The sequence below is a fragment of the Fulmarus glacialis genome, unplaced genomic scaffold (genome assembly GCF_000690835.1).
Source record: "Fulmarus glacialis isolate BGI_N327 unplaced genomic scaffold, ASM69083v1 scaffold17422, whole genome shotgun sequence".
Classification (NCBI taxonomy): Eukaryota; Metazoa; Chordata; class Aves; order Procellariiformes; family Procellariidae; genus Fulmarus; species Fulmarus glacialis.
This window is the reverse complement of record NW_009197365.1, coordinates 146-16,555: the sequence shown is the minus strand read 5'-3', so window position 1 is coordinate 16,555 and position 16,410 is coordinate 146. Positions and strand designations below refer to the sequence as shown.

General features: G+C 34.7%; 1 protein-coding gene across 1 annotated transcript in view; it reads right to left on the bottom strand.

The window, feature by feature from the left end:
- The window catches only part of DNAJC24 (DnaJ (Hsp40) homolog, subfamily C, member 24), a 36,027-nt gene extending 20,557 nt beyond the window's left edge, over positions 1-15,470 (bottom strand). Inside the window, exon 1 of the mRNA XM_009572526.1 lies at positions 15,327-15,470. Coding sequence (XP_009570821.1) covers positions 15,327-15,434 — 108 coding nt within the window. The 5' untranslated portion in view covers positions 15,435-15,470. The remainder of the gene's footprint in view (positions 1-15,326) is intronic.
- Positions 15,471-16,410: the final 940 nt, after the last annotated feature.

The following is a 16,410-nucleotide window of genomic DNA, read 5'->3' as shown; positions in this document are numbered from 1 at the left end:
CAGTTGATAGAGCACCAAAATATAAAGTCTCCCTGCTGGACACAGCACAAAAAAGGAACCATATAATATAATTACGACACTCTAGGAGCTATATAATTACATCTAAAGTTAACACTTTTGCTAATTTTACATATATTGTCACACTGAATACTTTAAGCCACAAATCCCTATCAGCATGTAATAGAATTAACACACGTATTTGGAATTACCTACACCATGTATATGACAGCTATATTTGAGCAATCAAGCACACTGACTCCAAATGATCATTTACGCTGGTTATGGGCAGCATGATATACAGATTAGAATCTATGTAGACTAGCTGTTATGCTTTAGGGCTGAACTCTTTTTCTTGCAGAATCTATTCTGTGATGGATTTAAATCAGAAAACAGACTGAATTATAAAATCGTTTATTAAACTGAAATTCGAATTTTTGGATAACTGAATTTAAGAAAAGTACATGTTTTAGCCACCTGTACTGGTCAAGAAAAAAAGGTGACAAACATGCACTTGGCCCCCACCCTGTGGCACTCACTGAAAGGTCACAGAAAGAAGCCATCTTCCAACTTCACCAGCTGAACTCATTAAATTAGGGCAGGATGAAAAAAACCACTTAAGTATTTTACAAAAATTTAAGTGATTTATTCAATAAAAGTATTCTAAAAAAGGAAGTGGTTTATTTCAGTAAAACAAAGAAGCTTAAACTGCAGGAGAAAATTAATTCATTTGGAAAAAATTTTTGTTTTAAACATGTAAACATTAAACTTTTCTCCTATCATGGGAGAATTTCTGAATGAGTAGTATGAATTAATTACGAATATATTTATAAAAATGAATGCAAAAAACCCTAATTACCAGTAACCAAATAATTCTGGCAGTACTACCTTGCTAGACTCAAAGTGCTTTTCAGTTCAGAATTACTTAATTTTCAACTGAAAAACTATTACAAACTAATATGCAATAGAAAACCAGGTAGGGTTGAACATTTAAGGCATTATGGTGCTACCTGCTCTTAACTTAGAATGATTTTGCTTGCCATTTTATCACATGAGCTATCAGGAAATCTTATTGCCCTAGTATTTCTTTCTTACTACTCCAAAAAGTTGAAAGAAAAACTACATAGTTTTATTTCAAAAAAACTATTTCGTCTACTTCCATAATTTGTAGATCACCTCTTACATAAAAAAAAGACCTAAACAAACAAAAGGCTACATGATTTTAAGAGCAAAACTTGTACAAAACACAGGGTTGATACTTTGATACATGCTCCTTCTATAAATTATTAAGTATCCCCAGCTTTTCCCAAGTTTACAGTGGAAAGTGAAGGTTTTCAGCAATGAAAATTTCCTTCACTGGAACTATGCTGAAATATTCTTTTTTAGCTTTTCTACAGGCTTATTTTGCATATAAAGGTCTTGTATAGGAGCTACCCTGAAACAACATTACACTCTGGGCTCTGTGGCCTACATGGTTCATCAGGTACTAATTAGATAGCATGTTCTGTCAACACTTTCTTGCTCTTCTTCTATTAATTGATCATCTTGCCCAATTAATACAATGCAACAACAGTTCCAAACTCCTTGAGATCCTTCACCTGTGAGAAACAAGAATGAAGGTCAAAAAAAACTCCAAAAGGGTCACAAGGTAACCGCACTTGTCCAAGATCTGGAATGAGAATAACACCACTATGCTGAAAGGTTAATTATGTTCCTACCAACATTCTCTTGAGCTTAAGTTTGTTTTTTGTCTCAGAAAGAAGAGTAAACATAAGCATAAAAACATACTTCATTTAATAGGCTATATTAAATTCAGAAATGGTAACAGCTTATAAAAAAGTAAAGGCTGCAAAACTAAACTCAGCCATTAACAGCGTATTTCTCATCAGAATATTTGCAGTTAATACTATCACTGTTAGATACTGTGTATCAGAAAATAAGTCGTGAATATTGTGCAGAAATTACAGTATGCTAATCCCACCTATGTATACAAGAGTCCAAACAATGGCTGCCCTTACAGTCACATACAGTCAGAACAACCATAAATCAGCATTTTATAAAAACTATATAGAAATAAGAGACATGTTTTCTCCATTTATTACACTGCACTAAAGATTACAGAAGATAAAAACCAAACGACAAAGCAGATGCCAAATACAACACACTACTGCCACCTAATGCTTACTAGAAGGTTGCATCAAAAACATTTCATTGTTTCTCTGCACTACACTGGCATGATGAAAAATGGAGACCAAAGCAAATAAAAAAGTTTATTATTGTTTTTAAATATCTGCTTCACATTTCCTCCCCTACAGGCTTTCTAAATTGAACTGATGTGATCATATCCTCTCCTGTACACAAAGACTGTAACAGGCAAGATATATGTTCAGCGGGCTAAATATGGGACTCATATTTCAACTGCAAAATTATCAGGAATATAATACCTGCACTTCATTAGGATACTCACATAAAGAAGTAAGTACATTCACTAGATCAGGTTCCACACTTGTTTACATTTTTGTAAACTATTCCCTGGTAAGTAACTAGAACAATTCAGTATTAAAAAGCTTCACATGGCAAGTATTTGGAAAGGGGAAGAAAAAAAAAAGAAAGAAAAAAAGAGGTGTGGTCTTATGTTAAAACAGCACAAACCAAAATTACTTTGAAGGTGCTTTTCTTATTTCAGTGATTTTGCGACAATGCACTCTCTCTGAAACGTGAAACTTGTTCACTTCCATGAAAAGAATGATTCCAGGTCTTAAACTTGCCTTCTTAGCCCACAATCGATCTTTTCAACATGTTCACTCAATTGGCAGAAGTTAGCAGGGAACATGGAAGTAGCCTGCTTTTTCTACTTGCAAGGAGGAGAAACAAAAAGTGAAGAGTTCCTTGTGACATTCAATCTTTTCATATAGAGATTTAAACTTCACCAAAGGATGTCTATCCAAAGACAGCTGGACAAAAGAGCAAGGAATTTATCTTCTTGATTCATTACTTCAATCCATCTCTTCTTCCTTTTTTCCCCAAACACAAACAATCTCTAAGCTTTTTAACAACTTTAGCCTTCTCCTACCTGATCTTGTTATCTGCTTTGACACTGATTCCAGCCTCCACTGTCCATCTCCAGGATGATTCTTATTCATAGGAAATGTTCCTCATTTGAGGAAAAATAAAAAAGACAGTTTCATTTTCCTTCTAATCTCTTATACCTTATCCATTCTATGACATTTTTCTAACCTCACTCAGTGATCAACTAGCTGGTGAAAACTGTGTCCATTCTCCTCCCTTTTTCCTCCTTACAGTCTGCCATAATCAGAAATTGTTATGCAAGTATCAATTTGAGCTTCCCGCACAATATTCAACTGCTTGCATGTTTTACACACATTATTAATCTTTTCCACACCTTCAGGCCAGAGATAACCCACCACTTGTACACAACATCCAGCACAGCAGACCTCTAACTTGAGACAAATAAGAACCATCAGAGTAGAAATATTTCAGATAATATTGCTGCTATAACTGTTACTGTAAGGAAATATTTTCTGTGACTCAAGGTATTTGTAGCAAAGCGTCAAGACAGCACATAGGAGGAAAAAGGAATTTTTCTGTAACATTTTAGTTATTCATCATCCAATGAATAATTTTTAAAGAAAATACCCACAGACAACCCAACTTGCTATTTTAAAAATAGTCAGAATAAAAAAAAAAAACTTAGGATTAAATGTACACAGCAACATGCAACAGTTACGCAGACCACATAACTGGCATTCACTAATAGCTGCAGAGTAAAAACAGAGAGGACGATACTACCAAACCGATGCTGCAAATTCTTGAAAATTACTGGAGTCCTATAAACCGGAATTAAAAAAAAAAAAAAAAATCATAGAATAAATTACACTGTTATAAACTCAGCAATTTGCATCTTGGATTTTTTTTTTTAAAGTTATCTTGCTTAATCATACTTTAAAATTCCTCAACCTTCTCTCTGAGCCAAGAATTTCACCACATCTTCTTTCACATTTAAATCACACAGGTTGATAACCTTAATTTCTGACCACAGTTTTGAACAGTTCTATTATTCACTGGAAAATCTTAATCTTTTGTCAAGTTGGGCATGAATCTGAGCTGAGAGCCATCTGAAAAATCTGGAGAGAGATCCACTTTTCCTCCTCTATACTTTAGTGTCTGCTGCCAAAATCCCCATCTTTAGCATACTTGTTTTACATATTTAACTGCAGTAGCAGCAGGATTGCCTCTGTAATTCTGACTATACTTTTACAGAAGTAAATTTCAACTTCCATTGAAATAGTCACTTTCAATTTGATGCTACTTGTAAAAGTCCTGTGATTGCAGAGCTGGTCTTACACCAAGACATAATTTCTAATGAAAAATACCTTATTCTCTGCAGTAAATTATTAAAGTCTAAAGATTACATCAGGTATGACTAGAATCCTTTTCTAATGCAATTGCTTTTATCATGGTACTGTAGTATCACGATACTACTATTTTGACCTAACTCTCTCTTATAGTCTTAACTACTGACAGTGGGTCTCCACTTTGTTCAGGGTAACGCTCCACAAATCTGCTACTTTAAAGCACTCCAGCTCCCCCTGCAAAAACAAGTAATTGCAGATTGTTTGAAAACTTTCTCAAGATGAGAAAGAGAACCTATTGCATTGGCAAGGGAAATGGACTACATTGCTGCAGCAGCAATAACTAGTCCATCTTATAGAAACCTAAGTTACGAACTCTTAGTCCTCTCCCTTCCTGTTCCCCAGTCTCTGGAAATATCTAACTCATTAGACTGACAAGTGTCCAACAAAACAGCAAGTAATTACCTCACATAACTTTCATAGTAAATGTTCACACTTCTCATCCTTTTCAGCTCTTGAACAAACTTAATGCTGAAATGAAATCTAAAAGTTTCAGTTTCTAGTGATAAAAAAGAAAATCAACTGTTGTTGTATAAATAGAATCAAAGATTAATTTGGCTAATAAAGGTATGAAACTGAGGAAAGAAAACAGAACCTATGGCTACCAGAAAGTACATCTTTAGAAACAGCTTCTCTTTCATTTTCTTCTGCTTCCATGGCTCCTTATTTTCCTATGAAGAGCCACCCAAGAGCCTCAAAAGCTATTTAGAAAAACCTTTTGGAAACTACACTACACAGCAGGAAAGGATAAAGCAATAAAAAAATGCCAAAAACTAGCAAAGAGAAGAAGGAAAGAAATGAAACATTTTAAAACTTACAGGAGTATAAAGGTAAGAACAAAAATATAAAGGGAATTTTAAAAGCTGCTTTTAAATTTTTGGCCCGTGCTCACAATTTACGCTGTTAAATGTCACATTAAATGATGTTCTGTTGTTTAGGTAAAAGTTAATGTGGCCCTAGTCATACAATAATGCCAGTTACACAGATGGTTAGGAAACTAGTTTAGGCAAATGCTACTTTCATGAGAAAGCAAAACCCAGAATCCTGTATTGTATTATTAAAACAAACAAACACACAGTGTTGCTTAAACTACGGAAAAAATGGGCATGAACTTTTCCAGCTGACACGTTCAGTAGTGGATGAAGGAAAGCCCACAGGATGCTATATCCTGGCTGAGTAACATCTGCCAGAAGGGCAGGGACAGGCAGTTAGGGGCAGTAGTCTTCAGGTGGCACCGTGACTTGCAAGATGAATACATCTCTGCACTCTAAGCAAGTCAACTCCTAAGAACTGCTAAGCACAAAGCAGTTTTTTGCATTGTCCCTCCCCACCCCCAGATGACTGTCACTAAACAGTATTCCAAACCAAAGTATACTATTAATTTTCAAATTCATTTGGAATACCTAAAACCAGACACCTTTAAGAGGTCAGATTTAAGCATAATGCAAAATAATCAAAGTCCCTAAGGCACTTCAGCTGCAGAAGTCACTTTGGAAAGCAGGCCTTGAAGAATAGAGGACTTTTTAAAAAAAACTTATTTATTAGCGACCATAACTGTAACACTTGGCGTAAGTGTTACATAACTTCAAAAGTTGCAGGTGTTTTGGGCTTTTTGTTTTCTTTAAAACATTTCTTCCAGCTTTCACTATCTCTAGGACCAATATATATAGAATCTCTACAGCATTTGAAGCCATTCATGATCTCAAAACAAGTTAGGCCCCAGCTGAATTATAACTTTTAAAAAGGACATTAAAAGCTAAATATTAACAGAATTTAGCACTCAGTTTAGAAAATATTTGGGTGCAAAACCCATGAAGAAACCACCTGCCTTTTATGAGGGAGCTTAATTTGAGATACACATTAGTAAACGTGTTACACTGTGTCCAGAAAAACCCAGAAGCACCACAGCCTGTCCTACAGACAATACTTTCCTATCTTTGGCAATGCCAAATAAGTCTAAACCATCTTGAGAAGTTTCAACCCTTAAAATCAGAGGCCCTGAAGCATGCTATGACTACTGCACAAACACTCCATTTCATGGATATCACACCAGTATTTAAAACAAACAAACAAAAAACCCCAAAACCACATCAGCATTCAGTTGTTTCAAAATTTCATAGCCGTAGTGACAAAACAATTCCAAACATAATCAATAGAATCACATAAACTTTGCCTCTAGTCTGGATTGGATTTACTCACACTGATGGTTTAAAGGATGCATTCATATCTTGATTGATCACTAGTTTGGTGTTAATTTAACTTCTAATTTGAGGTTGGTCGCGGTTGGCAAATTTCTCGATTTGCAGTAAAGAAACAACTTTGACAGCATGTCCTCATAACTACTAAAAGGACATACTTTCCAGATGACAAGGAAATCATGCGACACTAGCATATTCTGCTCACTTAATAGAATTTATTATTGATCTTTTTGCCATTGATATTTAATAAGCACTCTATATAGACGGTCTTAAGACTTTACAGAACTTCCCCATTTTAGGAAGGAATAGTCAAGAGATGTAGGTGAAAAAGGTAAAGCCATCACCTAGGAGAGATCAGCAACTGTAGAGGAATAATCCAACGTTTTCATTACTTGCATTTCAATAGCAACATTTACAGAAGCCATAGTTATACTGAGAGAATCCTATCAAGCCCGTACTACTCTTCTGTAGCAGTAGGAACTAATACTGGATTGCTGGCATGCTCTGACAGAAGGTTAAGTACCTCTTAAATGAGGAACTCTCATTCAGCCTCTCCTCAAACACCGAATTGGTTACTATTTAATGTTTATGTCAAGAAAAGAAAAATGTTTAGCTAAGATGCCGCTCAGAAAAGTCATTCATCTTTACCTTCTTTGACCATGGACATTCTTAAGTCATAAATCCAACACAGACTGTGAATTTTTTTGTTGTTGTTAATTTATTGGGAACAACAATGAAGGGTCAAGTTTTAAAAATATCTATTGACTTTTCAACCTTAAAGTGTTACTTTTAACATACTGAAAATTAAATGACACATAGTTTATCCAAATGACTGGCAGAATACAACAAAAAAGCTGAACTTTCTTACTATAGTAATACAAGCTATATACAAAGTGTCCTACAAAACAGCCCTTCAGGTATAGAATTTGCCTCTGCATTAAATCAGTTCAAAGGAACTTATGGTCTCCTGACCATTTGGGCTCAATGGAAGATGAGAAAATATTTTAAAAATCTAATAACTATTTCAGATTCAACACAAATGTGGTCAATTTCATTTAATAGCAGTACGAGATCCTTATATAAACAGAGTTATTGTGAGATGATTGATTCTACCCTTACCGTTTATTATCCTTCAAACTCATGTTCTGGGATTATAGCTTCTTTAAACAACTGATCCAGTGCTTAAAATTTCAGAAGCAAGCACTTAAATAAATAGTCTGATTTGAAAATGTTGAACAACTGAAGGTACTCTTGACTATAGCTGCTCGAATGTCAAAATAATCAGAACATTTACTTATGTGAAAACACTATGCTGGTCTTTTTAACTTCCTTCTTTGTGCTTTAATTTATATCTTTCGCTACATGATTTTTATTTCAGACATCTCACTTCAGAAATGAGATAAAAAGCACACCGCGCAATATAAAACTACTTCAATGTGTCTTCAAAAGTGCTGAAAGAACACTTGCAAATATTAAGTAAAAAAACATCTTATGGAATTTAATAAGCTAGTACTTAAGATTTTATTTTTAATCAGAATTTTAATTTTATACTACCTCAGGACACAGTGAATATTTGTAAGTATGGAACAACCTTCACAAAAAGTCTACCAAAGACAGTATAGATTCTATTTTTAATATATTGTTACGATCAGTAACTTATATAACCAGTGCACAAAATGTTCAAGAGAGGCATCAGATTCCTTTGCAGAGCATAAATGACATCAAATGCCAGGCACACATCAGCTGAATCTCACATTTAAATTGCCTGATGCCCATTCTATTCTTATATATGTACCTTACAACTACAGAGGATGAAGTATCAGAAGCTGCTCGTCGTAACAAACTATGGACAATAACGCAGTAAGTAAACACATTAAATTTAGAAATAATTTTCCAAACTAACATTACTTTCACAACTGGCTGAGCTACCTGGATAAGCAATATAATACTTACTTGCTGGCTTATTTTGTGATGCTATGGGTTTTCTCATATATAAGAGCTAAAAATAACTTTCTGCTATAGGGATGTTCACACTGTCCACTTGTTAAAATACATCTATATTTAAAAAAATCAATATAAAAAAAAAATCACACATTACAAAGTAATAAAAAGTGAGACGTCGCTCCATATAAACTGAGATATGGTGGACACCCACCTCTAATAAAGGAGTACTGCAGACTACGTACCAATATTGTCATATGCCCCTTTTCCTACTGTGATACCTTACTATATCCTTTTTCTCTACACCTACATCCATGACCTCTCTTCCCCCGTCCCTTCTGCAAGTCAGTGTATCTTTCTCAGCCTGTTCTTGTATAGGATGTGTCTGGAGTATGCCTTCCAGCTGGCTGCTGACCAATAAGAGCACCAATTGGTTAATCACCACATTTCATTTGATTAGCCAGCTGCCTAATTATGTAGAACACACACTCCCATTGGCTAGTTACCCTAACAAGAGCATGTAAGGTCCAAGGACCAACTGCCACCAGCATCACATCTTCACACAATTCTGACTGAGCAAGCAGGAGCTTCGGCTCAGATGTGGCAGTCTGTATCACTGTATGTGGCAGCATCACGCATCTCCAGAACATTTGGCTTTTAGGTACCATCTTGACACATGCAACAAATTTGTAATACCATTCAGATTGATAAAAGTTCCCTTACTGCAACATGATCATTGCCAGGGTAAATACCTGTTCTTCAGACTTACTACTGAGTATCATAATGAACTCTTCTGGTGTAAGAAAAAAACCAAAAACAAACCACCACAAAAAAAGACAGATTAATTGAACAAAAGCTCTCATACCTTTAACAGCAGCAGGAACATAAGCATGATCATGATCTGGCTAATCAAGCTGTTTGAACTAGCGATTTCTGTAACACTGAGGTCCATTATAAGCTATTAATCAATTTTTCAAGTCCCAACTTGAAAATATGCCCCCTTAAGGCATATTAAGGTCATAAGTAGTAAATCAGTAAAGAACAGCTCAAAATAAAACTACGCAGAGTGTCAAAACAATAGTCCTTTGTATTAAACTTAGTGGCTTATCTTTCTCTCTGTTGCAATTATATTAGCTTCAGTCAAGCTACAACCGGGCTGCACTGAACTTGTTCTGTTTACACTGCCAAATTACAAAATCCATTTTCTACAAGTTAGCTGAAACTAGAGTTAGCTAAGCATGATGATCTGTTAAGTATCTCTAACAAGTATGCTGCTGTTCAAACAAAAAATAAAAAACCTGCAAAAGCTATTAAAAAAAGGAATCCACACACTGCATAATTTTTATTATGAAAAGCATTATTATGAGACTTCTGATACAAAGCTCGAGGTGTTTTCATTTTAAAGATTCAAACCCTCAGCTTAAAATCAGCATGGAAAGAAGCTCCTCAGTAGGCAAGTGCTTTCAGGAGTAATGCTGAATTTATTTTGGAACAAACTTTAACACAACAATCATGGAAGCAGATCTTTAACTTTACATAAATACAGTCCGCATTTCTTGCGACTGCAGAATTTAGATGTGTACATAAATCTAATAAGATATAACAGATTTTTCTTCTCTCCAGAAAGACAGATGTCTTTTCTCTACACAAGCTCAATGGAACAATCTCTTCTTGAAGTTATTGTGCTTCATTAAATTAAATGTCGTCTTTTATTGTTGCCGAGAGTCATTCTCACCTATGCCTGATGCAGTCTGTTTTCAAATTTTCTACTCTTTCAAACAGATTAAGTGATCACCTTAACACTTTGTTTGTATTTCTATACACACACCACCCCTTCTGATAAAAAGATAATCTTTGTAACGCTATGTGTTAAATGGCACATTTTATTTCCTTACTATACTAAAAATAAGAGCTTCTTGCATACTCCCTGCTCAAATTACATGGATTTTCTTTAAGATTAGGGCACACGTTGTAACAGCAGCATATAATTTTCCTGCACAATAATTTTTCTTCCAGCTGAAAGGTATCCTATAATATCATCAGCATCAACAGGAACAGACACCTGATTTTCAGCTAGACAAATCTTATGCACTTGGTGACTTTATTCCCTGTAAAAAGCAGTTTTCGGGTATACAGCCGCTACATGAAAATTTGAAAACAATCTGGCAACTCATTCTTTGACACAAAGCGATAGACCACAAGGAGATGTAAAAATTGTGCCAATAATAAGATGGTGTAATTTTTTTCCCCAATATTCTATTTTTGTTACTCTAATTTCATCCTCTCTTTATTTTACACACATTCAGAAGCGGAACATAAGCATTGTTTTTCCTAAAAGCTGTATGGATTCCTTGAAAAACTAAGTTCAGAGCATAAAACCTGTTTATCCATTTAAGAAATCTTTTTGTTGAAACTACTGTGTATGTAACTGTGGATAAAAAGGCTATATGTATCCCAAATATCTCAAAACCATCAGCATGTTGCAAAGACAGAAGAATAAAGACCAAACTCCTACTACTTAGACAACATATTAATTCTCAGCATTTGTTGTGATACCTTTCAGAGTATGGAAACTGCAAGTCTTCTGTGCTTCAGAAAGCACTTTAGCATGAACTTACAACAGCCAATCAAGGAATCTTTGCATTGACCTATGCTGGTTACAAAATACACATTTCTAATTTTTTTTTTCCTTTCAGAATTACTGGCTGAAGCTCTGTGCTAGAGAAGACACCGGAGTATGAGCCAGCATACACAGAAGTTTGATTTTGTTTTAAAAATAAGCTATTTACGAAATTGCCAGTATCACACACGTCTTGTGCCCAGAAGTCTGTCATCTTCAGCTGCTATTGATTGTTACAATAATAAAGTATCAGGATGATCCAGGTATCAGAGTCACGTAAGTACACAAGGATTAAATTAAAGTTTCATTAAGATGCAAGGAAATTTTGTAAATATGAACTTTTAGTTAAATACTTAGAAGGTGAGAAGAAAAAAAATACTGATTAAAAAAAAAAATCACTAGTTTTAGGCCAAACCTGGGCTATTTTCTGTATCAAATTAATATGATTCTTAAAGATGGAACTGACATTATCTGTAGTAAAATAATTCACTTAAACATATATTGTGACCTGGCTAAATGAAATAAGTAAGTACATCAAAGCAAGATATGGCAAAACGGTAAGCAAATGTATTCACTCTAGTAGGATGCATATGCACAGTTTTATTTGTTGTGGTTTATTAATGTTTTCCATCATCAGTTTGTTAGAATTGACAAAAACAATTTCTATTTTAAAAATTAATCAGTTTTAAGCTAATTTGCCCTTATGAAATCATTCTTACAAACCTACAATTCAACCATTTTTGATTGTATACTACTTTGTATTATTAAGGTCAGTCCTGAGATTTAACTACAAATATAGTTATCTTTTGGATGACATATGGCAAGATCTCCAACTCTTTTTAGCTTTGGAAATTTACATCTGCCTGTTCATTCAAGATGCTAAGCATACATGTGTTGACAAATAGAAAATAGCAGATGGCAAAAAGCAAATGCTCAACATGAAGCACTGGGGATCATTTGAAGAAGGCTTGGACTCAGACATTTGCCATTTTTATTTTAACAGCAGAATTATTTTTAAAAATAAATTCTATCATCTATTATGCTTGATACTAATGAACATCTGTGATCAGAATATTCACAATTATAGAATAATGTCGTATTAACTGCAATTGGTATCCTAGATGCAAGTCGTTTTATAAACTTTCAGATTTTAAGGTAATTAGCACAGTACAATTCTTCAGGAGGTTAACTTCTGCGGCTACACGTAAGCCAGAAAACTTTCTGTACTGACCATAAAATTTGTCATGAAATCTTTTAATAGGCAATACATGGCTGTGCTCATCTGCTATTCCAGGTTCTAAACTGGAGTTACTCTGATAATTGACTACTATCACAGTACATAAAAGACCTGCATGTAGACCTGTTCTCTGCCCACACCAATAGTACTACTACTTCTACCACCACTATCTCCAACAATGGCTTTAGAAAACCCAAATGAGCACTTTGTCAGAGGTGTGAAGCTACCAAGAGCTCTAAGTACTTGGGGAGTTTTACTTGGGGAGCAAGGGAGTTACTTTATCTGAATAGGACACAACAGGTAAGATAAGAGATCCATCCAGTGCTACGCTTTTTACTAAATGAACAGCGGATGCCTAGGGAATAGCATCAGGATAAAACAAACATACAGCAACACCTCCCTTATATATTCCACCAATATTAGGAAGTCTATAGCTCATGAATCTCTGAATCAGAGAGAGCATCTTTTGTGTTAACATGCCATGGCAGACTTTTCTTTCATGAAAGTCTTACAACTTTTTCAGCCATGGAACCCGTTGGACTCAACATCATCTGTGGCAATAACTTTCACACTGTAACTATGTGCTATATGAACACCTTTTAGTGAAGGTATGTAGTGTAGCCTCCAGTCACTTCTATAGCCAATGAGATTTTAAGGTGCTAACAATAACTGTTCTTTTCTTACCACTATGCTTTTAAAGACTTTAGACTGACTGTGCTAGATGTTGTATTAGTAAGCAGACAAACAAGTAGAGTCTGTAACAGTTCAGGGAAAATAAAAAGATGAATAGAGACAGGACATATGGTAACAACAACAGGCAAGCAGCAGCAGATCTGCCTTGAAGAAAACACCTACAAGTAAATGTCAGTGTGACTTTTTAGTCAGGAGAGATCCATCACTGATACCAAAAGAATTCTAAGTCAAACAGCAAAAGTGGGGGGTATCTTTATTTTCTCTAATATTTCTCACTGACTTTTCAAATAAAGAGCACTAACCATTTAGTTTGGAAAGACACAGGTTCTAAAGAAAAGCTTGTATATTAAAATAATCTTTTCATCTTCTAAAACTACAGACAGTTATCATCTCCAATAATTCTCACTTCACACACTTCAAAATAATTACATGAAAGTACAGTGCTATAGCACAAAGGGTCAGTTTCATTTAAAAAAAATTCATACAGGAAAGGCACTATGTAGTTTCAGTTCTGTGGCAAACAGCTCTGAACAATACTTTACGTACGATTTAAATGCCATTATTATACATAGATTCATAATAAAAGAAATATATGAATTCCATCACAGTATTCAGTTTAAATTAGCCTCCTATCTGAAGAGAAGAGGTATTTTACACTGCAGTTCCCTATTGTTTTCATTAAGAACAAATAGATCATTATTAATATTTTATTCACATTTTACCAGTAATTCAGTAAAACAAAAAACATTAGGAGGTCCAAGAAAATGATTTCTGTTAAGAGTGGAACTAAGAAGCTTGGTTTCCAAGGCACTCTCCTACATTGATTCTTCTAATGTTTAATAGTGAGGACCAAAGGATTTATGTCCTATATCCGCATGCAAACATCTTGCAAAGTGTTGAAACTTAAGACTCTAAGTACACAGATCAGTTTCAGACAAAGAAATAAGTTAGCAGGAAGCACTGAGAAGGAGTAGATGTACAGCAGGATTGCTTAGCGAATTCAACTGAAGAGTATCAAAATGTGTAAATTTGGAACGTATTTCATATGGTGAAATGCCCTTTAAAACAGTTTTCACAGGGGCTAGAAATAAAATTAAAAAACCAAAAAAGAAACAAACAAAAAAACCCCCAAAACCAACCCATGAATTTATTTCAACTCTAACAAAACTCAAGTCTCCCGTTGACTGGCATTCTCTTTACCTCACTTAAAAGTCCCAACTTCTTATCATATTAATCTGGACACCTCAAACCAAGCAAGATGAGCCATGCATGCCCTGCCAATACTGACAGTCTAGCTAGCAACTACCTAAAGGAATATATAAAAACTAGAGTTCTGCTCACCTTCTTCCTTCTTCTCTACCAGGTTGCCAGTTTTCAAGAAACTTAGGAATTTAGTTATCTTGGGACTTCTGTTTGTCTATCAAATTTGGTTGAAAACGGTCAACAGTAACAAAAAAAATACACTCCATTTTCCTCAGAAAGCTAGGCCAAAGCATCTTTTGAGCAAAAAGCCTGAATTCAGGGGAAGGAGTAAAACAGAAGAACCAAGAATCATACAAAGTAATCTGGTAAAGCTCTGAGATTCTCATACACGTATACCAGGAGTACAGCAAAAATTAAGAGAATTCACAGAACATAAAATCTTAATGCATGACCAAAAACATGACTCCACAAAAATGCACCAGAAACTTTCAAATAAAATTGATATTAAAATATTTTCCTGCTATACATTTTCTATTCCATTACTGCAGACTGTCAGGAAGAAATTTTGCTCCTTGCATCTGGTCTTTATACATTCAGGGGTTGCATTGTAACTGCACGCATGATAGTAAATACCACAAGTATCAATTAGCACATTTCATGACTATGTGCTACGAACGATGACCTTTTTTTGACTTGTGCACCTGATTATCCAGCACCTGATGAACAAGTATTTGGCTCGGTTAATTCATGAATGTTTAGCAAAGCTGGGAGACACATATCAGTGTTTTGGAACCAGAACACCACAACCCCTCTTTGCAAAATATGATAACTCAAACTCCAGATGTTTATTTCAAACTTAAACCAGCCTCAGTGAATTGATATTATAAACACACTCTGATTAATCATATTTATACAAAAAAATGTAAAAACAAAATGTGCAATTATTATTTTATTGGTTTATAAAATTTATTTTTGCACATCTTAAATAACAAAAACGTACTTACTAATAAAGCAAGTTTTTGGTACTTCCGTTTTAGTTCTGCCAGACTGTCCGATGGCTTTGCACCCAGGATTTTGTACCAGTCCTTTTGTGTTACCCTTTCAAAGGCCATAGTCTGAATGGCTTTGAAATGACTTTCTTAGCACTGTGTAAGAAAATTAAATAAATATAATTACAATTTGCAAGAGAAAGAGTTAGAAAAAGCAAAAATGAGGAAACGTGACAAACTACAGGATCATGAAACAGATTGCAGCCCTCAAGCACATCTACACCTCCACAAAAGATCTACTGTGCAAAAAACCAGCTTAATTCACGTGGCCATTCCATCCCGTAGATTGTCATATGTGAAGTGATTTAAGTTATGCTGTGTTTCCTGTCCCAGTTCCTTAGTATATCATGTTTCAGAAGCTGTCCATACCCCTTTAAAATCATTTTGCGTTTTAACTCTCTGAACTATTTTGAACCTACTCACGTTATACATATATTTTTATATATACACTTATTAAAAATTACACTTTTTATTTTGAAGTAATACTTTACTTATATGAAAAAATGAAGTACATAAAAGTATGACATTTTGTCAATTTTGGAATGAGATACATGCAAGATGACAAAAAGGTATGGCTCAGGTTTTACACAATGATATTCACAGTATGGACCATCCTTCATCCTGCTGAGTAAGAAGGCTTAACTTTTTAAATATTAAAGTAGAAGAGCATATAAAAACAAACACACAAAAATAAACGAAAGCATATAAAGTTAGCGCAGGTCACTAAGTAAAATCTAACTGATTAGTTGCTTTTTATTTTTGCCCATCTATAATCAAGCTATTGACCCAGAATGAAAAAAAAAACCCAGGAGGATTAAATGCCCGTAACAGCACAGTAATGCTTGAGCTTCGAGCCGATTCTTATGTATACTGCAATCCCAAGCTCGTAGTAGCTGATTTATCATGAACTTTCTGATAAGAAATAACACTGTCTCTGAGTAGGGAAGAGTTTCGCAAGTTCGCAAGTTTCATAAATCGTTTTTTATTGTCGAAAGAAAGGAAAAGAATTTTTTTGCATTTCAGCACTAAAACTGGTTTC